We start from the raw sequence: 24954 nt of genomic DNA, 5'->3' as shown, positions 1-24954 counted from the left end.
CCTTCCGGCGTCATTGTTCTCACCACAAAACCCCTGTGTGCGAGAAACCCTAACCCGAGAAACCGCAGCTTTCTTCTTCGTTTGTCAATCCCCGAATCCCTGTCCACAATCCCAAATCCCCAATTTCATAACCTAACCTAAATTTTGCCCCAATTTCAACGGTCACCACCGCTGCTCCCACCGGTGAGGCTCACCTGCCATCTTCCCGAGAATTTTGAGTTGACCTTTTTGGAATTTATCATGCGACCCAGTGAAATCTAAGCTCTAACCCAGGATAGACTTTTTGGACAAATTACTTGTAGGGTATTTTTAATAAAATAATAATCCCAGGGCATTGGTGGACCCCAGTTTGTTTCCCCCTTTGATGGCAGACAATATTTTATTTCTTTTACTCAGTGCAAATGTTATAAGTGAACCCCAAACATTGTTGGACCTTTTCGGAATTTATCATGCGACCCAGTGAAATCTAAGCTGTAACCCAGGATAGACTTTTTGGACAAATTACTTGTAGGGTATTTTTAATAAAATAATAATCCCAGGGCATTGGTGGACCCCAGTTTCTTTTCCCCTTTGATGGCAGACAATATTTTATTTCTTTTACTCAGTGCATATGTTATAAGTGAACCCCAAACATTGGTGGACCTTTTTGGAATTTATCATGCGACCCAGTCAAATATAAACTGTAACCCAGGATAGACTTTTTGGACAAATTACTTGTAGGGTTCTTTTAATAAAATAATAATCCCAGGGCATTGGTGGACCCCAGTTTCTTTTCCCCTTTGATGGCAGACAATATTTAATTTCTTTTACTCATTGCATATGTTATAAGTGAACCCCAAACATTGGTGGACCTTTTTGGAATTTATCATGCCACCCAGTGAAATATAAGTTGTAACTCATGATAGACTTTTTGGACAAATTACTTGTAGGGTTCTTTTAATAAAATAATAATCCCAGGGCATTGGTTGACCCCAGTTTGTTTCCCCCTTTGATGGCAGACAATATTTAATTTCTTTTACTCATTGCATATGTTATAACTGAACCCCAAACATTGGTGGACCTTTTTGGAATTTATCATGCCACCCAGTGAAATATAAATTGTAACCCAGGATAGACTTTTCGGACACACACATTGTAACAGATTAATATAGTTTGAGTGGAGCAGCATTTGTCACACAATTGTATACTGAAATGAAGACAAACAAATGAATTTGTCATTCAGTACGACCCTGTCATTACCAATAACAAAAAATATAATTTTGTAAACAACATTCTTCATATATAAGGTCATAAAAAACTTGTAATTCAAAATATTGGACACAATAATAATTCCAAACTAAATTCTCTCGGGAAGATGGCAGGTGAGCCTCACCGGTGGGAGCAGCGGTGGTGACCGTTGAAATTGGGGCAAAATTTAGGTTAGGTTATGAAATTGGGGATTTGGGATTGTGGACAGGGATTCGGGGATTGACAAACGAAGAAGAAAGCTGCGGTTTCTCGGGTTAGGGTTTCTCGCACACAGGGGTTTTGTGGTGAGAACAATGACGCCGGAAGGGGTTCGGGTGCAGGAGGGGATTTGTGGAGCGGTAAGGGATTTGAAGTCGTGGAGCAGAACTGTGTGTGGTGCGGGAAGGGTTCCAGAGGTGTGTGGGTGTGCGGGACGATGGTTGTGGGGCGCCGGCTTCGTGTCTGTGTGGTGCGGAACTGGGAGCTTTCGACGAACTGGGGAAAGGAACTGCGAGATTTGGGGAGAGTGGAGAAGCAGTGGAGCGCGGTGGAGAGTTTTCAAAAACCAAAAAATGTTAACGTTTGCGCTGGAGTGAGGAGTGGGAGAAGGCTGTGACAACACGCGCTTGTACAGGAAATGTTGTCTCTGAATGCCAATTTCATTTTTCTGTTCAAAAATAAAAAAATAAAACCCAAATGCTGCTGCCACGTCAGGTGGTCAAGGAAGTGGTAAAAATGGGGTGTCAATGTATCATTACTCTATACAAAATCATACACAAATTTACATGACATGGAAAGCTTTACACCATGATTTTGTCTCTGGGAAATGTTATGTCATCAGTCACTAACTTATTTGTGAGATCCTAAATTTCTTAGCCGAATCAACTCCGGCAAAATGACAGAAGCAAGATCTGGTCTATCTCGTCTTCTCATCTCACAACACTTCAAAGCCAACCTCGCATACGACAAAGTCTCCTCAACAGGCCAATCCATCACATTCGGATCAAGAACCTCTGAAAATCTACCCTTTTCTATAGCCTCTTGAACCAAGTGACCCACACCCATAGGACTCTTTCCAGTTATAATCTGCAACAGCATCACACCCAGTGAATAAATGTCTGATTTAACTCCCAATAGCCCTGTTTGCTGATACTCTGGATCAATGTAGCAAAATGTACCAGCTGCAGTTGTTTTATGGTACTGAGTGGTTTTGTTGGGTATTGCAGGTGGAACAAGCCTTGCCAAACCCACATCAGTGATCTTGCTACCATAGTCACAGTCCAACAAAATATTCGCTGGTTTCAGGTCTCGGTGCACAATAGGCTCAGGCTTTGTCTGATGAAGGAAAAGAAGACCTGTCGCAATTTCTGATGCTATTCTGAATCTCACTTTCCATGGAATCGCTGGTGTGTTATCTTTCTGGAAGAGACGATCTTCTAAACTTCCATTTTCCATGTACTCATACACAAGGCATCCATACTCCGGACATGCACCCAGAAGTGTAACCATGTTTGAATGTCTTATTTTGCTCAAAACAACAACCTTGTACCAATTTCAGAACAAATAATTAGTTATTTGTCAACTCAAATGTTGGGAAAAGAAAAGACATGGCTACCTCTTGTTGGAACTGCTTCTCCCCTTGGGTTATGTCTGGTCTGAGAGCCTTCACAGCAACATCGATGTCATCAAGCACCCCTTTGAAAACGGGTCCGTACGAACCTTCACCAATTTTGAGGGCATTGTCGAAGTAATTAGTTGCTACTTCAATTTCTTTAATGTTGTATCTCTTAAATGGAACTTTGTTGGGTGCAATTTCGTTTGATGGTTTATTCATCTCTTCTTCTTTTTCATGCATAACTTTTGTTTCGATTTGCTTTCCCTTTTTACTTTCCATTGCTTCCCGTTCTTCATCAAGTGGCTTTGGAGAAGCAGTCTCTGCATTGTTCTTGTGTGGTGTTATTGGAGATACCCAATCGTTGTTTGATCTATGCCAAAATTTAATATGGAGTGATCTTCTGTTTATACAATACAAAACATGTAACAACTTTTAGCAAGCACAGAAACATGTTCAAATAATTTGGAGTTCATTGTTACATCGATAATGTTCAGTAAAATGATATCCAGCCACGTAGTTTTAAAAATAAACAAGAAAAAATATTTAACTATTTTAATTCTAACTCTTATAATAAAGTCATTAGCTAAACATATTCAAAATCACTTTTTCTAATATATGCCACCAATCTCATAACTATCATGGAGAAGTCCTGAAAAACCATGAGATAATTCATCAACATTTTCTTCTTCTCCCATCAAATTATCAACATTTTGTGTTCACACCTGTTTAAATCTTTGGACCGAAAACTTTCCTTGATGGCTTTTAGAGATTTTGATGGTGCGATACTACTATTGTGATGAGAATGAGGTCGAATATTCTGCACTTTTCTTTTTGATATGATATGCACCATGCAAGATTGTGGCAAACATCTTACTAAGCTTGTAGGCACATCTACATCTTTAAATTTCCTGCACAATATAATTAGCAAGACAATTTGTTCAAAGAGATAAACCAGAAAATTCACAAACAAGTAAATTGTGCAGTCATTACTGATTTCTGCAGAAACTTCTGCATTGCTGAGAAGAATTTGTATGTGAGAGAGTAAGAGAACAATGACCTTAGAAGAGCGTTGGAGCGAGAAGCACCAACAACAACATTGTTGATAGAGTTCTGAGTTATGTAATTAGTAAGCGCTTTTACTACGTCAGTGTCTTGCAGAACTAACTCTTTAACTGCGATCTGATATATTCAATGTTCATAATCAAAAACTGATATATCATATAAATATCTACAGTCATATATTGGAAATAAGGATTTTGAAAGAGCTTCAAACTTAGTAATGAAACTAAAATAATTTCAGCACCCCTTTTCGAGCACAGAATCCTCGAAAGGGAAGAAAAATGTGTTGCAATTCTTCTTCTGTTGGTGGACGACCTTGCTTAGGGGAAACCTCCAAATCATCTGCACAAACCAAAGAAAAAAACTTGAAAAAAATCCATGCATGATAAATTACCAAAAATGATGCTATTTCTTGTTACAGGTTTGAAGCATTTACTGTGATGTAAGTTCTTAGTTGTGACGTGAAGGAGGGTGCAGGGAGAGTTGTTCTTGAAGAGATGTTCCACAGCCCATTTGACAGCGTGTTGGCTGTTCTGATCGGTATCAATGGCGATCAAGGTAGATTCTTCTTCTGCTGCATTTGAACCCATAACCAAGAACAACAACGTTGGTTTCACAAAAATCTAAGACTGCAATAACCAATGTGGTTGTTGTTATGTCATTCATTCATTCATGTCTGAGGGGTTTTGAACCTTTTTCTTATATTTTTAGCAGGAATGCACGTTGTATCTTAAATGTAAATCCAACTTTAGCGTATTTACAATCAGGAGAAGATATGTTGACAGCATTAAACAAAGAAGAAACAAATTGTTATTTGATTATCATCAGACAACTTTTATTGAAATAAAGTAATCTTAACAAAACATTATAACTTTTTGTATTTTTAAATATAAAAGGTAAAAAGTAATGTCAGTTAAAAAAAAAAAATTGTTGTCAGTCAAAGTATAACAAAATACAACAATTTTTTCACAACTTGTTAATATTTTAATTATATTTCTTTTATACTTGATTATTTTAGTTTTATATTCAAAGTCAATTTTAACTATTAATGGAAGGATTCTTTCTTATACGCTGCTTTCCTTTTTCTTGGAGAAAAAGCAAGTAAAAAAACTATGAAACTTAACCGTTTAATTTTCACTCTTATATATTGTCATAAAAATTCATCAACTATATATACTATTACATGTTTTATTTTAGAATGAGAGAAATGTATTTTTTCCGTAAACTATTTTTCCTTAAAAAAACATGTAGTAAACAATAATTTGACATTAAATACAAATAAATTATCTAACCATAATAATTCATAATTTACCATTAATTAAGTGCAAAAATTAATAAACACTATATGAAGTTGTTTTAATTTTTTTTAGCAGTCTCAAATTTATAATCATGTAAATAATTTATGCACCAACATTAATTAAATAACTACATTTTAAAAATTATGCATTGTAGTTAAATTCATGTTTTAAATATAAAGGAAAATTCGAAGAATGTTCCTTGTACCTAGGGTCATAAACCAAAAGATAAAGTCAAATAATATGTCTAGAAAACATGCTTTGCACAAAACGTAACAAAGGCGAAATAATTAAACATGCTTCATTCTTATTAGACTATGGTGGTTCCTTTTAACGTAATTAATAAACAACAAAAAACACAAGCTGTCCATTACACAACACGCTTTTCTTTAACATTATACAAGGAATCAAATCATGTTTTTTTTTTTTACGAAGAAATATAAGTAATCTCTAGTTTTTAATATTTATTGATTTTATTTAGTGAAATTCGTATGTAAATCTTACTAAATAGAGGATATATAAGCCTTGATTATATTGATAATGTTTCTGCTTTTTTGACGTTTTATATTAATCCATGCATTTTTTTTAACTGAGAATCAAACCATTTTTTTATTTAATTATAAAAAAAATGATAATAACATAATTTATTAATCCTCTTCATCTTTTTCGTTACTTATCATCGTCATTTTTATGTTTAGGCAATTACGTGACTCAAAATTTTTAAGACATTTTGGTGATCTCAAGGGAAAAGCACGGCCAGCATCATCTTAGTGTATGCTACAACATACGTAATGTTCTTTTGCAAGTAAACTATCAAATTAATCTTAAAAATTAATATTATAAAATATTCAACTCAAAATTATGAACCAATTATCAACCAAATTTAGTACATAAAATATCATAAATTTCTAAGAACTAATGAATACTTTCTGAAATGCCAGCCAAATTGAAGGATAAAAATGAAAGTCAATATTTTCTATATTATTGAAGATAAAAACTCATAAATACTCGTAATTTGAAGTATAGTGTGTTGTCTTTAAAAAAAATCATAACTAATTTAACTTATTTTAATGTCTTTATGGAAGCCATGTTCACAAGAAACACCAAGAGGTCCAATAGTAATAGCAAAATCTAGAAAGTTGTGGGAAAAACAAAGTTTAAAGAAAACATATGCAGTTAACTTGCAATGATATTATTATAAACTTGATGCAGAAGCAACGTGATTACGTGATATGGCATGAATTGAGTTAGTCCATTTTAATAGTCTTCGAGCATAAAATAAAAATACTAATATTTTTTGGCCTTAAAATTTGACCAATTCGAAATGAGCATGGAGAATTATTTACACCATTTTTTATTTGGCTGTACTATTCCCCAATACACTGAATTGCAAATAGTTTCTTATACATAACTATGAAATTGCATTATTTCACTAAATTCATATAATAAAATATGTCAAAAAATAAAATAAAATAATTAATATTATAATAATAAATAATAAAAATAATAACCACGTATTTACGTGTATATATATAAGCGAACAAAGAACACAAAAGCATTGTCAAACCAAATGGAAGCGGAAGAAGAAGAAGAAACGCCACCAAACTTCTGGACGGAGAACGGTGGCCACCGCCGCCTCCGGCGATCTTACTCGCTGTTTCTGAGCTCCGGTGCAGCTCTGATATGCGTTCTGGTGATTGCACTTGCATTCACGTTGGTCATAATTCCCACCATCTTTTCCACGTTGCAGGCTTTCCCCTACCATCTTTTCAAACCCAATTCCGTGAAGAAGAGTTGGGACTCCCTCAACTTCGTGCTTATCCTCTTCGCCATTCTCTGCGCCTTCCTCAGCCGGAACAACGCCGACGAAACTTTCTCCGACACGTCATACCAGTACGAGAAACCAAACCCTACAACGACGCCACAGTGGTACGAGGAAACAGATCGCACGTCCTACAAATCGTATAACAGGCTCAGGAGTTTCAACTCCTACCCGGATCTCCGCCGAGAGTCGCCGTGGCTAGCCTCCGACGAACGGTGGCGGTTTTATGATGATACACACGTTAACGGTTATTGTAGATTTGACTTGGAAGAAGAGAGCGTCAAGAACATAGAAGTGGTAGATAAAGAGGTTCCGCTGCTACCGGCGTCTCCACCACCAGTTCCGGCGGAGGAGGGGAGTGGGGAAAGTGAGAATAAGGGAACAAGTTCAACAACTGAAGAGTTGTTGACTTCTTCGAAGGGAAAGAAGAAGAAGAAGAAACAAAGACAAGGAAGCTTTGAAAATCTTGAGCATATTCGAAATTCTGAATCTCATTCACATCCTCGAGTTTCCTCAGTTTTTCATAATATGTTTTCTTCTAAGAAAAGCAAGAGGAAGAAACTTGAGTCTGCTTCATCATCGCATGTTTCATTATCCAAAACCGAACCAGTTCGTGGGAGTGTGGCCAGTTCACTTAAATCAAATAAGAAAGAGACTTTCTTGAAGGAAAATGTGGCTGTTACTGGTATGGAGTCACGTTTGATCCCTATACCTCCGCCGCCGCCGCCGCCGTTCAAGATGCCGGCGTGGAAGTTCCGGGTGCAGGGTGACTTTGTTAGAATAAACAGCATTAGAAGCTGGAGTAGTGGTTCCCCAGATTTAGAAGATGAAGTTGTGGAGTCACCAAGAAGTGAAAATGGTGGAGAACCTGCAATCTTATTGTTCTATGATCCTAACCCTGATGATGTTGATACCAAAGCTGATACTTTTATTGAAAGGTTCAGAACTGGTTTGAAAGGTGGACCCAGTTGAATTTTTAAGGTGTAAAATTGATCGATGCTATGTCTTTATTCTTTGATTAGTTTATGTTTTTGCTTTCTTTCTGAGAATTGTTATGAAGTGATGTTTTTTGTTTTAGCATTTTTTAATGTATATAACACCTGAGATGTTTAGTTTTGCATAGCATATGCTTAACACTTCCTTTGATAACATCACTTGCTATGATTGGTTTAACACAGAGTTATAATAAGACAATGTTCCTTTGAAAAAGCAATGTCTCTTTCTTAGGAGTGGAACTAATTGAGTAAAATGCTGAATCCTTCTTTGTATTTTCTTGATTATTCATCATCCTTACAGCTATGCCAAACATTCTTGTTTAAGCTTTGTGCAGTTTCTTCAAAACATAGAGTAGTCTCGGGTAAGTTGAGTGTGATACAAGGAAGTATTTTACTCAATCTTACACGAAAAGTTCTATCTAATTTTCATTTTGAAAAGATATAGAAACACCACTTGCTTTTTTGTATTTGATATTTACTTGTAATGAGTCTATGGTTGGGGAAAAAAGCAGAAAACTTTCCATTTTAAAAGGGAATTATACTGGTTGTTGTAAGATGAACTTCATGAAGTTTAAAAAGAAAAAGGAAAAAATAAAACGGGGGACTGTAATTTTCTGTTTATAATACTTGAAATCGTGTTTTCTTGGGACTTTTTTACCATTTTGGTATAATTTTATTATGAACTATAAGAATAGTTCAAGTTTAAAAAAAATTAAGTCTGAACAAATCCTATCAAGTTGATATGCCTTTAAAATGAAGAAATTATACCTGAAACGATTTCATTGAGAATGAATTGAAGTCATGACATTACGAAAGGAATTGAAGTTGTTCATGTTGTGATGATTTTAGTTTTATAAAGAAACGAATTGAAATTATTACAAAATTGAAATCGTTGTAATATAACATGACTTCAGCTCATTTCATAAAACAGTTGAAATTGTCTCAAGTTTTGATGACTTCAACTTTTTCATAGAAATTATCACAGCTTAGTAGAACTTTAGTTCATTTGTAGCGAAGTTACTTCAACATGACACAATTCCTTCATTTTAAAGTTGTACTAAGTTGGACCGTCTTACTCAAGTTTATATATAAACTTTAATCTAATAGCATTTTTAAAAAAGATATCTTTGTAAGTATTTTAATTTAAGATATTATTTTTATTAAAATAAGTTAATATGTGTTAAGAATTAAGCTTGAAACAATTGAGAATAGACATAAAAAATTTAAACATTATATTAAAATGAAGATCTATAAATTCAATTTCTTAAAATTTTGAGTTCAAAGTGATATAAATGACTTCCGAAGGTTCGATTTTATCTCATTGTTATATTAAGTCTCTCCAATGAACCTTTCAAAATATCATTAATATGAAAAGAAAGAAAAAAAACTTTTTAAAATAAGTTGTGTATTTTCTTATAAGATATAGTTATTTACAAATAAAAAATAATAATATTCTAATAAAAAAAACTAAATATAAACAAAGATGTAATTCGTCTAGTTTTCTTATTATTGAAGCATAGTTATACATAAGTTACTTAAATATAATGTGAAATAAAATAGTCAAACTCTTTCAATATAGGATATTTAAAACAAATATCTTAAATTGTATATATGAAGCATATATCAATGACCTAATAATTTGAATTAATTATTAAGGCGATCTCTCTTTATATATATATATATATATATATATATATATATATATATATATATATATATATATATATATATATATATATATATATATATATATATTACATCGACGGATGTAACTTTAATTCAACGATTAACAGTTTTATGCAAAAATAAATTTTATCAATTCAACCGTTAAATTATAATTTGACATCTTCCTGATTATTTATATTAAATATGATTAAAAGTAATCAAATAATTCATCTTTTAGCATATCTTAAAAGATATATACTATGTCAATTTTATCTATATAAATTAAGCTTTAAATAATTTTATGTTAATACTTTTCTAAAAATATGTTTTAACACACTCTGTTGTTAATTTATTATGAAATTTAATTACAATATAATTGACATGTTAAGATAATGTAGTGTGTAAATAAATATTAAATAGCATGATGAGATGATGGATACATTCGCCAGAACAAGTCTCCCAGTGAGAAGTGTTTTACTCGAATCTTATACCGGAATTTGTGTTCAGTTTCCTCTTCAAAAAGTTATAGACTCCAAGTCAAGATTTTCTATTACATTTTTCTTTATGCTGTTCTTTATCGAAAAAGTTTTAAGAGTTAAGAGTGGAGTTCAAGTCTAATTTTTAAATCTAATCCGATCCTAAAAAAAGTATGCATAACAAAGTTTACGCGATACATTGAATCTAGACTTTCTCACAGAAGACTAACGTAATACTACTATTTATAGATGTTACAGGGGCAAGTGACACGCTACATTCAACGCACTTTTTCTTTTTTCCATCCTCCACCATAAAACCCATGAGCCTCAAATTATATTTCATTCAAATCATAATAAAAACGTAAAATTTGGAAAGATATTTCTATATCCGAAAATATATTTCAAAATAAACAACTCAAAATATATTTTTATTTTTTACACCGTTTGAAATAGTGTTGTGAAAAATATTATCCATTTCAAAAAATAAAAATATATTTTAAAGTAAATATTTTGGAATGTATTTATAGAATTGAAAATATTTTCTGAAATATATAATCGAAAATGTATAAATAAATGTTTTCCGGATTATGTATTTGAAAAGTACTTTTTAATATCTGAAAATTCATTCTGAAATATATTAAAAAAAGTTGTATTTGGAAAGTATTTCTATATCTGAAAATATATTTAGAAACGTTCATTCTTAAAATATATCAAAAAAAGGAGTAAGAGTAAATTTTATCTTCCAGAACATTGAATTCAGAAGAATATATGTATAATTTTATCATCCTCTCTATCTTTTTCTCCAATGCGCTCTTTATTGACCATTCTATTTCTCAATTTCCTCGGTTAAGAAGAATGGAGGATGAGGAAGATGATGGTGTGTGTGAGTGGTAATAGAGATATTAAGAACGGTGGTGATGGAGAGGTTGAAGAAAGAAGATGAAGATGCTACAAGGTGGAGATATGGAAGGGGATGGAAGAAAACGTTGCTTCTTACATCCAATCAAATTTCTCCCTCCACCACAAGAAAAAAAAGAAAAAACTTTCGAAACCCTAATAGAAAGGGATGATTGCTTTCCGAAAAAAAAAATAAAATTCAGAATTGTTTATTGTGATCGTTTGTAGAATCAAGGCGTTCATAATAACTTGTGCAAGTTGTACTAAAAACATGCAATAATTCCAATTCTACAAACAAGAACTTCAACTCAAATGCAAATTTGCAAGGGCCATTTTTTCTGTTTTGATTTCAGTGGGACAATAGAAGAAACTACAGTGCCACAATGAAAGGCAGAGGGAAGAGAAGATATCCAATCCAACACACCACATTTCATTCAACTTTTCTAATAAAGCAAATACAGTTGAAGGCGTTTAAAAGTCAAATTTCATACTATAAAATATTATACTAAATGACTAAGGAAAACTCATCTTTAGAAGAAAGCGTAAGATGAAGTATCTAAATTGACTACCATTTCAATATAACATGTATGCTTAGTCCAACAATGCAGCCCCTTCCAACAATTTCTTCTCTCATTGAACAGTGACTTCCCATTACCCAACATAGCTTGATGCCAATAACATATCATGAAAGAAAAATGTTCTAATTATATCATTTGGGATTATTTTCTTTGAGGAGATGGCTTCTAAGAAGACAACAATACGCATTCCTCCTCGTACCAATTACCAATTCATTTTTCTACGATGACTCAACCAAGAAAAATCTACAACAAAAACCCTAACATGCCAGAAAGCATAATAATAAAGCAAATTATTACAACACTCAGACCTATAGAAAAAGACAATTCAGTAGTGCCTAAAAGTAAACAAATAGTAATGAGTAAGCAAAACTTGGAAAACCTACCTAATGAGCCTTACTCTGCAAATACGTCTTCAAAACATCCATAACAGACCCAAAATCAGCCTTCACTTCCTTGGGTGGGTTAGCATAGGTGCAAGCCATGTCCTTGATGTTCTTAGAATGGTAATCAATCTTGGACTGAGTGAACTTCAAGCCATGAGCAGTGCTAACAACCACAGTCCTATCAGTGGCTTTGATAACCCCACTGTTCTTGAGCTTGAACAATGCCGTCAAAGCAACCCCAGTGTGGGGGCAGATAAACATGCCGGTTTTATCCGCCTTCGCCGTGGCATCCATCAGCTCCTCCTCCGTCGCCTCCTCCACAATCCCATCACAACTCTTAATGGCATGAACAGCTCTATCAATGGAAACAGGGTCACCAATCTGAATGGCAGAGGCAAAGGTGGTGGTGGGTATCACAGGCTTAAACTCCTTCCACCCAGACTTAAAGTACCGATACAAAGGATCTGCATTTGCAGCCTGAGCACAAACAAGCCTTGGGATCTTGTCCACAAGTCCAAGCTCTTGGCACATCTTAAACCCTTTGTAAAAGGCATAAATGTTGCCGAGATTGCCACCAGGAACAATCACCCAATCAGGAACCTGCCAATCAAACTGTTGCAGAATCTCAATGGCAGCAGTTTTCTGCCCCTCGAGCCTCAAACTGTTGAGGGAGTTCGCCAAATAGATGGGTAACTCAGCAGTGACTTCTCGAATCAACTGCATGCAGCCATCGAAATCAGTGTCGATGCTCAACACAAAGGCGCCATTGGCAATGGGCTGAACAAGCTGCGCAAGAGAGATTCTATTAGAAGGCAAAAAGACGATGGAAGGAATCCCTGCGGAAGCGCAATACGCGGACAGCGCTGCAGAGGTGTCGCCGGTGGAAGCGCAACCGACACCGACGATGGGGCGGTTCATTTTCCTCAGGCGATTGACCTGGCTTACGAGAACGGTCATGCCGAGATCCTTGAAACTCCCGGTGTGGCTTATTCCGCAGTGTTTGACCCACAAGTCGTTCATGCCGAGAAACTTTTTGCCGAAACGCTCGGCCCAGAAGAGGTTGGAGTTTCCCTCGAAGGCGGAGATGATGTCGTCGTCGTGGATCTCGGGGAGGACCCACTCCTTCTTGCTCCAGACGCCGGAGCCGTAGGGCCAGGTGGTCTTGCCGACGCGGGAGTCGAAGAGGTTGCGCCAGTACTCGCCGTCGAAGCGCTTGAGGGCGGCCATGTCGTGCTGGACGTCGAGGAGGCCGCCGGACTGGGACCGGTACACGATCTCATCGAGGGAGTAGGACTCCGACGAGGAGGGGTCGGCGTTGAAGGGCACGTACTTGGCGGAGAAGAGGTGGTGGTCGTGCGGCGCATTCACGCGCCGGGCCTCGTCGCGGATGTTCTCATCCGCGGGGCGGCGCTGCTTGGCGGCGGCGGGTGGGTTGTTCTGAGTGTTGAGGGACTGGGCTCGGATAACGAAGTGGGCCGGGGGCTTGGGAGAGGCCCGATTAGAGTTTTGGAGAGGGAAAGGGAGAGACTGAAAGAGAGATGCGGAAGCCATGGATTGAGTGTTCAATTTGGAGTGAGATTCGACCAATGCGTCTCCTTTTATATTACTCCTTCCGCACCCACCCTTTAGATCTATTTACATAATAAATAATACTATTTCATTACAAAATAATATTTAATTTTATCTTATTGTAATAATTATTCACCTCTATTTTCTTTTTTTTTAATTAAAATACTTTTTTTTTCATACACAATCTTTTTTTAACAAATAAATTATTAAGTTGACCAATGGTATACATAAAAAATTTCACTTAAAATACTTAATACTTATTAAATCAATTTTTACCAAGCAAAATTATCTTCTCGTTAATTTATTTTTCTTCCTTTCATTGACATATGAGATTCAAATGTACAAATACAATTTCATAACATGAACACATATGTTAATTTTATTCATTAATTTATTTTTCTTCCTCTCATTCACAAGAAAAAACTATCTTAATGTATGTTAATTGTATTGATAGAATATCTCATAGGGGTGTAGGTATGAGAAGGAGAAAAGATATTTTTCTCACATGAAACAATAACATTGGAAACTTGGATAAAGACTAGATTTTGAGAAACTAAATCTTGTAATAAGAGAACATTTTATTCATTCATCCTACTAAGATATATATATTACTTGTAGTGATGCTGAACGAGGAAAAAGAGAACTCAAACTCTTTAAAGTATATTATATGATTAATAGGTTATAATGTTGGGAGTCAATAAACCACTAATCGTGTTTTAACACATAAGTGAGAGAAGATTTCTTTCCTTTCCATATCTTCCACCAATTTGCCTGTTATTAAGGATTCCTCTACTAAAGAGACAAACAAAAAGTCAATAAAGTTAACATTAACAGCCCATTAAAGATTATAAATTTTATTTAGAATTTTGTAAGGTGAACTTCTAATTGTAGTAGTTTTCATCTTTTTTACGAAATTATACAAGAAAGTTAACACCTACACACACAATTTTTATGTAACACTTAACCTATTTGGTTTTATATAAATTTAAAGTTATGTATACAAACTAATTAGCACAAACAAAATGAAGATTTTTTAGTAAATTTAAGTCTAAATAATTTAAAAAAAATATATAATATTATTGTTTTTTTTTATTTCAAACTGATTAGTTGAAATACATTTCATTTCAATTAATATTCAAACTTAATCATATTTTATTAAAAAAAAATTGGATAAATTTTATTTCACTAAGTTTCAGTTTTCTAGTTCTATTTACTATTTTTGAAAGTTTATTTCCAAAACAAAATCTCATAAATAATTTATTTCACCTTAAAACAGACGTTATCTATTTAATCGTGGGAGCAGTGGAGCTATCAACTTCTTGGTGGGAGAGAGTACCATTAATAAAGAATATGAGTTGTTTCCAGCATTTAGCAAATGTCATTGTACGCCAGAAGAATCTTCAACGTTGAATCAACTTGTCCTGGAGATCATTCACTCAGTAGTACCTGTTCATGGACATTGCTTTAATAAAATTCTGGCTTCATATGATGAGAAGCACCATACTTCTAAAAGTTGCTCTTCCCCTCAGAAAATCTAAAGAACTGAAAATTAAGATGTTAAAATGCCATCCATTCATTTGGTGCAAATGTTGTACCACTTCAATTTCCTTAATATTTAAGGTGGCCAGGAGATTAAGGTTTCAACCCAACGTGAATCCATAGCTAGGGCTAGGCTTAGGGAAAGACACAACTTTCCCCAGACAACCAACACAAGACAAAAAAAATCTACTTGTGTCAAACAGAAAAACTATCCATCAACTACATCTAGAAAGAAAAACATATTAACCAGAGTAGTAAAGGCTCGAACAAAGTTTGTCCGTGACAGAAACTTCATTAGCGAGCTCTCTTGTTACTGCACGATGGACACTTGTATTGCTTGATGTGCTCTGCCCTAGCAGGGGTGATCTTCACGCATTTGCCATGGAACCACTTCTCGCAGATGTCACAGCAAATCCAGAACTCATCAGTCCCATAATTCTCACCACATGCCCCACACAAGGTCTCTCCGTGTTCATCTTCCTCTTGCTCTTCTGCTCCTTCATCCTCATCTTTTGGTTGTAACAATGCCTTTGACTGTCTGCCCTGGGTTTCGGAAACCCGCTGTTCCACCAGCCAACAATTACATAAGAACACAAATTAAGTAAAGGAGAACCACAAACAAGATGACATTAGCCATACAGGTCAGATACTCTCAAACTCCTCCCACATATATTTGCAAGAACATGTATACAGAACCCAGTGACTGCTCCTCCATTAACACTCATTGACGCACTTTAAGAACATGAGATGCCGCTATCAATAAATGTCCATATTCTAATGTTCTTATACACTGAATTAAAAAGATAACAACGGAAAAGCATGATATAACATATTAGGATCCCTCATGATCTTTTTATCTCACCATCCCTCTGTAGTATTTATCCTACTCCATTTTTCATTCAAATGCAAGGCTAAGGATAAGGTTTTTTTCTTAACAAATTGTAAGTGTAACACCTCAGTCTTTTAAAACAGATAATGCTTGAATGGAAAGTTATAACAAGTTATACGGTTTTTGGTGACAGGGTCTAGAATAAGGAAGAACTCTTTTACTTCTTGATTCAAACAATTGTTTCCCTTTTCGCTAATTAAACTAACTTGCTTTTCTATTCTTCCTTTTTTCTTTTTCAATTCAGTGCCAGCCAGTTTAAATCATTACAGTTAATACTAAACGTTTGCACCTTGAAATGGCTAAGCAAGGAACTGAAATGTAAGCTGTAACAACCCTTATTTGTAGCCTTTTTTATGTTTATCCTAATGTTTCTATTCTAGGTCTCAATATAATTTTCATCTTAGCACATGGACCATGTCAAACCAATTCTCTATTTTTTCCATTTGAAAAAAAAAAAAATCGCTTACGAATCAATGTCAGTGGTAAAATTTATAAACACTTTCCTCTCTTAAGTCACCGAGATATTTTATTTTTTAAGGACAGACTTCACAGAAGCATTAAGCTTCAAAACACAATATCTTGAAACAGTTATCAACTTTAGCAATGTTATATTAAAAGACCTGAGAGCATAATGGACTTAAAGTCAGAACCAAGAGTATGAAAGAATTAAAAACTGAAAGATGAAAAACAATCCCACAATCCATAGCTTCGCATACTTTACGTTAAGGGTTATATATTAGAGTTACCATGATACTAAACTCCTAAAACTTAGGATAATACTTCCCAAGATGTTATGTATTGGTTATAATATTTAATGCACATGTAATACATTCTTAATCCTTTACCAAGGGGCCTTAACTTCAGAGAGGTTTCTATAATTCTATAAACAGTCTACACCTGAAAATATCCTGATTTTTTTTCCCATCACAGCTTGGAGAGATAGGTATTTATGAGCAAACTGTATTTACATGTCATGTCTAGGTTTGAGGAGAAAAATATTGTTTACCACTTTAGAGTTAGGCTTAGATTTGTTTCCACTGTTGTTCGAAACTGAAGACTTCTCTTTAACTGGCTTCTTTGCTCCACCACCAGTAACAACTTCAAATATTGTTGGTAGTTCATTGATCATACTGAATAGTCGTTTCCTACGTAACAAATGCCAAAATCACGAGTAGATCGATGCATGAGGAAACATATACAGATTACCAACTATCAAGAACAAATACACAGCCTACTAAGTGATGACAGAAAGAACATTCACTTAGGTGCCAGATAGGAAGTCCACTACGGTATTCCATTCACATGAAACTAATATAAAAGCTCTACTACTTTTTCTCCTTGCACCATCTTAAGATAAGTCAGTAAACAGTAGTCATAACACTGTTATTCCTCTCTCTCTCTCTCTCTCTCTCTCTCTCTCTCTCTTCCTCTTCAACATGTTTTTTCTCAAACAAAAAGGCAAAATGTGTTAGTATATTCTTCAACATCTTTGCCCTTGTCCATGGTGAGCAACTGCTTCTACAATAACTAGTCAGCAACAAAATTATAAATCAACCGATATAAAAACAGTGATGCAGCCAAATAACTATTAAAAGGAGAAGAATGTTCATATTGAACAAGAGGTAAAGTTTTACTCAGCAAGGAGGGTGGTGAAAGAAAAAACATAAGTTAAAAAATCCCACACGAACTTGACTGAACCAAGGTGATAAATCAGAAAAGTTTGGACTAAATTGCTTCCTTAGTTCCTTTATTTTCAACCTCATCTCGAACCAAATCCTTTACAAGTTGACATGAGATATGAGTTATGCTCCGAGTAAGATATACCTGTCAGTTTTATCAAATCCAAATCTGGCTCCAAAATAAAAGGCAAGGGCAAGCAACCATGTATCACTGTGAACGGCAACTAAAGATAGCCAGTCTTTTTCCTGCATGCCATCCCTAGCAAAGTTAATGCCCAGGACAGGCTCAGGAAGCTCTGGAGGAACTTCTTCAACAGGTAAATTTACTTCCCACTGCTCACTGGGTAATGCATATAAGCACAAATTCTCCTTCTCTGAAAAAATAAAACAAAGGATATATAAATAAACTCATACACAGATAAACTAGCTACAAAGGAAAGAAATTTCATATGGATAAAACGACTGGTAATTCTACCTTTACAGCATACTTTTATTTGAAGCTAGAATAACTCCATAACATCTTTACTCCCGAAAAAAATTTACTGCCAAGAGGTTTTTAAGAAGTATCAAGCATTTCATGTCATCCTAGCTCTGCAGCTAAGGTAATAATACAATAATATCTCTAGGGGAGAATGATGCTTGGGATTGCAAAATAGTGCATTCCCCTCATCTATGTAACTTTGTAAGGTCGTAACCAATCACAAACCGTATGGGGAAAGCCAGAACCATACCAAACCTAGTGACCTACTGTCATTCCACAAGTGTCTATCATATACCCAAAGTCTACGCAATATATTTTAATCATAGAAGGAAATATGTACCGCAATATAATTTACAGCTACATGAGCTGATGATTACAAAGAAGGCAATTCAACAAAAAAACAGAAAAAGTGGGCGTCCGAAGCTTACAGTCAGATGATAGAGAATAGTAAATTGTCACCGTCAATTGAAATAAATACATGACCAAGTCACCACAAAGATAAAAAACTACCATATTGAATTAACATCCCTTTATAGCAAGAGCCTCGAGATGGGTACGGTGAAAATCAAACACTAGACCAAGAAAAACAGTCATGCTCGAATATCGAGCTGATTTCAGTGCATGTACTAGAAAAGCAAGAGCATCAGGAAAACTCAAGAGCCGGTAACTGCAAACCGCTAGAAAAACAATTCAAACCTAAAATCAGGGTAACTAACCAGGATCACATTGGCTGTAGAAATCTTCAACATCTGCAACAGCACAAACAGGCCAAAAATATTAAACGAGTACGATAAAAAAAAAATTCAAAAACCTTCAAACAATTGAAACATAAAATTTTAAAAAAATTAAAACAAAGATCAAAACCCGTTACGTGCGACTCATCAAACTGAAATCCCCTGAAGGTATAGAAATGCAAAAAAAGAAAAAAAAACAAAAAAAGGATTCCATTCATTCAATACAACAAACCGAATGTCGTAACGGAACAGTAACCGGTCGCAGGTTAACATGTCATTCACAACCGAAATGACATAAATAAAGAAACCGCTACAGTAGATCAGTGAACAATCCCCTGCCATGATTCGTGATTTATGACTATTATTATTATTTTTCTGGTTACATAACTCATTAACCCATCATGAAAAAAAAGAGAAAGGAATAGGTATTTGCGAAGAACAGTGGTGGATAATTAATTTAACGGTGCATGGAATTGAAAATTGAAAAACACATTAGTTACGTTACCGGTGGTGAGGGCTTTGATGATGCCTGCTCTTCGTCCCTTGAAATCCTCGAATATGTCTTCCACGGAGCGACTTCGCGCTTCCATTCTCAGAGAACGTGAAAACGAGGTCGTTTAGGGTCTCACCACACTGCACAAACGCAACTTTGTTTCACAACAAAATTCAGAGATAGAAGAGAAGAGAGAATAAACGAAACGCAGTCGCAGGGTATTATGGTATGTGCTGCGTTTGAGTATAGTGTAGTGAAATTTATTTCATTTGCATGATGAACAATGAATCCTCCTCCTTCCATTCTCTGTGATCGCGTCCACTGCAATTAAATTACAACCTCACCGCTTCCACGCATATCAATCGTCGATCTTGATCTCGATTTTGATTTCACTTTGATTTCGATTTACTTTTTCCATATTTTATTCCGTACATTATATATGCAATGATTCAATCGTGTGGGACCCACCGGTCACGCAATTTGCATCCGTCCTTCTTTTTCTACTGTCGTCTTATCTTAATAAATATATCGATAAATATTTTGAAAAATGTCTTCTTTAAATGATAATTTTAAAAAATATTTTCTAAGGATAAAAGAATTAAATAAATGCACAGGTTAGTTAGAATGTAATAATAAGTTTAACATACAATTTTTTTTATCTTTAAAACTTCGAATTTCGTCGAAATATATGTTAAATTTATCCCCGTTTCTGCGGTTTTATCCAAGTTTCTAAATTTAATATTTGTTTACATTTTAATATTTTTCATGTACGTATGTCAGTTTTATAAGATGCTCGTAACCAGGACAAAAATGGTGATTTGCCTTATTTTTCTGTAGTCCGAATATTTTAGAAGAGAAGAGAAAGAGACCAAAAATCTCATTGTCTTCATAACATTCCAAATATTTTCACACCCATATTACATTATTCTTTTATTTTTAATCAAATTTTATTAAATTTATTTGATATTTTAAATACGTTTCATAATAATATTTGACTTAACATTAAAATAAAAATATACCAAATAGAATAAACAACTCAAATACAATTATAAAATGCGTACAAAATATCAAAAAAACCTAACAAAATTTGATTAAAATGACTAAATCCGTATTTTGAGAGATGGAGGACTAAATTAGTCCAAAATTTTAAAATGAACTAATTCCAAAATTGAGTAAAAATTAAAAGTTAAGGGATAAAAACATATTTAACTTTTTTTTTATAATTATTTTATCTATGTATAAGTGTAATATGGTATAAAAAAAAAACTTTTTTTTCTCCTATTAATAGTTGGAATGCTATTATTAAGATCTTCGTAGGAAGCAAAAGTTGTTCTGTGTTTACTTTTATAACACCTTCCATACGGAAACTGAAATGGTGACTACTGTTCCAATAAACAACATTATCCACCCAAATATCTATGGTAAGGAAAATGATTGGCCTATAGAAAATATCGCAATGTGTCAATGGTTTCAGAATTGGTATCAGAAACCAAACATCAGAAGCCACGTAAACGAATTCCAACGAGACATGTTGCAGCATAGAAAAACACTGTTATTGACAAATCAGTTTGAAACAACTTTAACAGGTCCATGTCAATGTCGAGGAAAATCAAAACACACAATAATAAACAGCAACAACGTAATGAATATGAGCCAAGGATGACTTCCCAATGGTGAATCCAAGAACAACCCAGTTTAGTCATTCACATGTAGACAAAAAGAGGGTGCTGAGTGGTGCCACCACCACCCTTATCAGATGTATAATTCTGCATATTTCTTGCACCACTGTTAGATGCATATGTTGCATTATCACCATCTCTGTAGTTTTCTATTTGATGCATGTTCGATTCTGCAGTATTTCCATGTTTACGAGTTGATTGTTGAAGCTTTTTAGTGTTGAGAAAGCGTCCACCAGCACCTCTTGCTCTCTTCACTGCATGTAGATGGCGAGACTCGTGAAGATAAGGCTGCATGCATAGCAACAGTGTTATTATAGTTTGGTTTAGCAGAAATTGTAGAGAAAAAAACATAGACATGTTTATTACTTTTCGATACTTGATGGGTTTGTTTTGTACTTCAAGTTTTGCTCGATAGAGTCTTCTTCTCAGAATAGCATGGTACTGCTTTGAATTCACGTATATGGGTTCTTCTTTAACGTCCAATTGCAGAGGAATTCGAATAGGAGCAGTTTCTTCCACTGTCTGAACATTAGGAATCTCATCAGTGTTTGATCTTCATGCTACAAGCTTCATGGTTTTGTTGTGCAAGGTAATTAATTAAATAACTTAGAGAAAAAACGGTAAGAAACATGGCTCTGAAAAGAGGATGCAGAGAAATATAGGTGAAACTGTGAATTTTAGTATCAGGAAAGTTTATCACATGATCTCATCTCCAAAGGCCAACAAGAATATTCTTGTAGAGATTGCGTCTTCAAATGTTTATAAAAGCTATAATAAAGAAAACCTTGGTGTTCAAGACAAGACATAAATTCCCCACCATGAATAATAATTTTGATAAATAATGCAAAGAGGAGAATAAACGAGATGCAAAGGAAAGCTGAGGAACTTTTTAAACAGACAGATACTCCACAGACCAACTTTAACCTTTATCAGCAATGAGAATATGCCATGCTGGTGAATTATTCGCAGCACAACAAACCTTAAAAATAATTAAACCACGGATTACTGCTGAAAAGAATCTAAGGTTGTAAGAAATTGAAAAAAACAGCGGATATATAGCGTTGAACTCTTGAATGTTCCGTTTAGAAGAACCACATAAAGTTACAAACAGGATTTTCCACAGCAACATTTAACATTTAACATTCATATGAAATTTTGTTTAGTCAGAATTCAGACCTAAATAAGAGGAACCTGCATATCACGTTAGTAGTAATGAAAATAGATGAATAATGTCTACTGAAGTGTATCTATATTGAGAAGTACCAAAGTATACCTACGATACCATAGTGAATTTTAAGTCTAACTCAACTTTACAAAACCGGTTTGTAAAATAAAGCCTTAAGCATCACATATTTACTCTAAATTGGTCTTATCTTTAGTCGATAAAGTGTTTTAATATAATTTGTACCAAAGTACTAATTACCTTGGATTGTGGACCATATGAAGAAGACATAAGATTGCTATAGCCTGGATCAGCATAGTGAGCCTGAAACACAAATTTTAGGAAAACATATGCATATATCTTCCATCCACAAGAACTTGAGAATATATCTACTTACAAGTGTTTGGCTTTGATCCAGTAGTGGAGGAGGGAAGGTGAAATCCTGATTCTGCATAAATGACCTGATGACACATCCCTCGGTTGTGCCAAGTGTTGAACCAATAGAACTATGCTGAACAGACATTTCAACTATTATGCAAAGAGCAGAGAAAATACTCATCAATATGGTATATGAAGTAGCATGCCAGGGAATTTGACAAGAATTTTCTGATGCCGAATAAGCCATTTTGGAAGAAATCTTCTATCATGTGTGGATAAAACTTTTATCCAATATCCAATGCTGAGTGAGGATTTAATGCAACATAGGATCACATCACAGTCATATACCTTTGGTGCTCCATTTCATTTCGTTTACAAAACAGTATACTGCTATGCTACAGTTTCAATTACAGAAAGAAATGACAGAACCACAGATGATAAGTACAAGAAGCATTCAGAATTGTACAAACAGACAGGGTTTAAATCCAATTACCGGTAGAAGATTGACCCGAATGAATCGAAGATGAATCCTGTTCTTGGAATTGAAAGCTCAATGTTTTGCTCCTGTGGCATTGTTGTGGCAGAAAATCCACTTCTAAGCTCAAACTTCTGGATTCTGAAGTCCCCCATGATGAACAATTCATTGTTTTCTGACCTCTTGGAACAATATTCCCTTGACTTTGAAAAAGAAAACAAAAAGATAAATAGAATTGAGAAATCATCTATCTAAGATTTGTTCCATCATCCTAAACTTCAAAAACTACCCTTTTAATGATTCAAGGCATGTCATGAAATTGCAAATGAAAGAAGAAAGAAAGCAAAGTGGAAAAGGAAAAAAACAAGGAAGAAGAGAGAGAAAGACCTTGGAAGTTGGATGAATTTGGAGAGGAATCAGAGACTGAGTCACACATCACACTTGAATGAGTGCATCATTGTTTTAGTCTTTTTGGTCTCTTGGCTTTAGTGCTAAGAAATTGTTGACCCTTAAAGTGGCTTATACAAAGTCTTAAAAACAGTGACTCTGTTGCATTAACACACACCAACTGCACTCATCTGCTACCATGTTAAAGAGAAGAAAAAAAAAACATTTTTCAAAATGAGAATCTAAGTTTCAAAATATCTATGAATTAAAAATGATTTATGGTGATGCATTCCATTTTTGTCGTTTTGCTGTCCCTACTGATATTCCTTGTTGTCTGGTTTTAAAAAAATGAAATAAGAATTTTGTAATGGAGCATGGCATCGCACTCTCTCATTATCATGCTTCCTGCTGCTTATCATATGCTTTTCTTATTACATCTTCAATGCCTCCAAATTTTCAACCTCAGTTCTGTGCTGCCAAACCCCATTAATGTACTTTCTTTGTCATTTCTTCTGCTTATTTAATTCTTGCAAGTTAATAATTACACAGCTTAATTTATATTAAATCTGCAGAAGACAACTATTTTCTTTCATTAACTCACCGAAAGAAGAGCACTATTATTTCAGTATTACATTCAAAAACCACTTAATATATTAAGGTAATGAACAAATGATATGGCCAAGAGAGGTAGAAAAAGGAAGAAGAATGTCATTGTACAAATGATTATGTGAGTTGTTGTATGAATAATTTCTTATATTATTAACTAATTAATTAAAAATCGTACAATTAGTGTTTTTTATATAATTCAAATGCATAATAAATAGATTTTTGCATTTAATACATACATCGTCGCCACAACTAATAATAAAATTCTCATCTCAAATATCTCTCAAACTATTGTCATTTTATTCTTATCAATATATTTATTCTTTTAATTGCATATATATTTTGCCTTATTCTTTTCAAAATAAAACTTAGAGATAAAATTGGAAAGATAATAACAACTAGTTTAGAATTACATTTCTCAAAGGAAGGAGGGAAAAGACAACAGCTTTAAGAATTTATAATTAAAAGAGAACGAAATTGGGAGTGTCTCCAAATTATTTATTCTGAACTTAAGTTAAAACAAATAAGCTATGTTAATTCATATGAATAAAATCTCTTCGATAATTATAATTAGATTTATAATAAATAATTTAACTTGTGAAATATTGACAGTTTGTGCAACGTTAATAAATAATTTAGCCACACTATATTTTGTGATAAAAAATTAGTTGAATTTTCCAATATTTTCTTATTTAAAAGATAGTTGAATATTCTTCACAGTAGATTTGGAAACATGTCACTAAACGAGACTGCGCTAAACAAACAGTTTCTTTTCTAACAAAATTGGGTTACATTATTTATTGAGAACTACGCTTTATCCATAAATTGAAATTACTATTACATAATTCGGACTTCTATTCTTCGAAAGCAT

The 24954-nt window shown here is 34.2% G+C and overlaps 5 protein-coding genes across 5 annotated transcripts; 1 reads left to right on the top strand and 4 right to left on the bottom strand.

The window, feature by feature from the left end:
• Positions 1 to 2054: 2054 nt before the first annotated feature.
• On the bottom strand, positions 2055 to 4576 carry LOC114184784 (U-box domain-containing protein 34-like). The gene is made up of 7 exons (XM_085673502.1): positions 4338 to 4576; positions 4146 to 4243; positions 3900 to 4021; positions 3565 to 3750; positions 3432 to 3450; positions 2843 to 3271; positions 2055 to 2769 (listed from the first exon to the last, which is right to left on the bottom strand). Exons 1-7 carry the CDS (start codon positions 4489 to 4491, stop codon positions 2077 to 2079), a joined length of 1701 nt encoding a protein of 566 aa, XP_085529628.1. The 5' UTR covers positions 4492 to 4576; the 3' UTR covers positions 2055 to 2076.
• A 2175-nt stretch (positions 4577 to 6751) lies between these two features.
• LOC114185789 (uncharacterized) lies at positions 6752 to 8138 on the top strand. Its single transcript, XM_028073704.2, has one exon. The coding sequence runs from the start codon at positions 6767 to 6769 to the stop codon at positions 7988 to 7990; it is 1224 nt and encodes a 407-aa protein (XP_027929505.1). The 5' UTR covers positions 6752 to 6766; the 3' UTR covers positions 7991 to 8138.
• A 3322-nt stretch (positions 8139 to 11460) lies between these two features.
• Positions 11461 to 13595, bottom strand: LOC114185272 (threonine synthase, chloroplastic-like). The gene has a single exon (XM_028072903.2). It carries the CDS (start codon positions 13561 to 13563, stop codon positions 12013 to 12015), a length of 1551 nt encoding a protein of 516 aa, XP_027928704.1. The 5' UTR covers positions 13564 to 13595; the 3' UTR covers positions 11461 to 12012.
• A 1535-nt stretch (positions 13596 to 15130) lies between these two features.
• Positions 15131 to 19700, bottom strand: LOC114185338 (PHD finger protein ALFIN-LIKE 5-like). The gene is made up of 5 exons (XM_028073006.2): positions 19409 to 19700; positions 18886 to 18918; positions 17834 to 18062; positions 17016 to 17154; positions 15131 to 15681 (listed from the first exon to the last, which is right to left on the bottom strand). Exons 1-5 carry the CDS (start codon positions 19491 to 19493, stop codon positions 15415 to 15417), a joined length of 753 nt encoding a protein of 250 aa, XP_027928807.1. The 5' UTR covers positions 19494 to 19700; the 3' UTR covers positions 15131 to 15414.
• A 1227-nt stretch (positions 19701 to 20927) lies between these two features.
• LOC114183912 (nuclear transcription factor Y subunit A-8-like) lies at positions 20928 to 23998 on the bottom strand. Its single transcript, XM_028071092.2, has 6 exons — positions 23478 to 23998; positions 23109 to 23293; positions 22635 to 22765; positions 22499 to 22561; positions 21442 to 21597; positions 20928 to 21363 (listed from the first exon to the last, which is right to left on the bottom strand). Exons 2-6 carry the CDS (start codon positions 23257 to 23259, stop codon positions 21100 to 21102), a joined length of 765 nt encoding a protein of 254 aa, XP_027926893.1. The 5' UTR covers positions 23260 to 23293; positions 23478 to 23998; the 3' UTR covers positions 20928 to 21099.
• Between the last annotated feature and the right edge of the window lie 956 nt (positions 23999 to 24954).

Source organism: Vigna unguiculata, chromosome 5 (genome assembly GCF_037176805.1).
Source record: "Vigna unguiculata cultivar grain cowpea cultivar isolate G323 ecotype 2 chromosome 5, ASM3717680v1, whole genome shotgun sequence".
Lineage (NCBI taxonomy): Eukaryota > Viridiplantae > Streptophyta > Magnoliopsida > Fabales > Fabaceae > Vigna > Vigna unguiculata.
The sequence above is the reverse complement of the archived record's forward strand: the minus strand, read 5'-3'. Positions and strand labels throughout refer to the sequence as shown.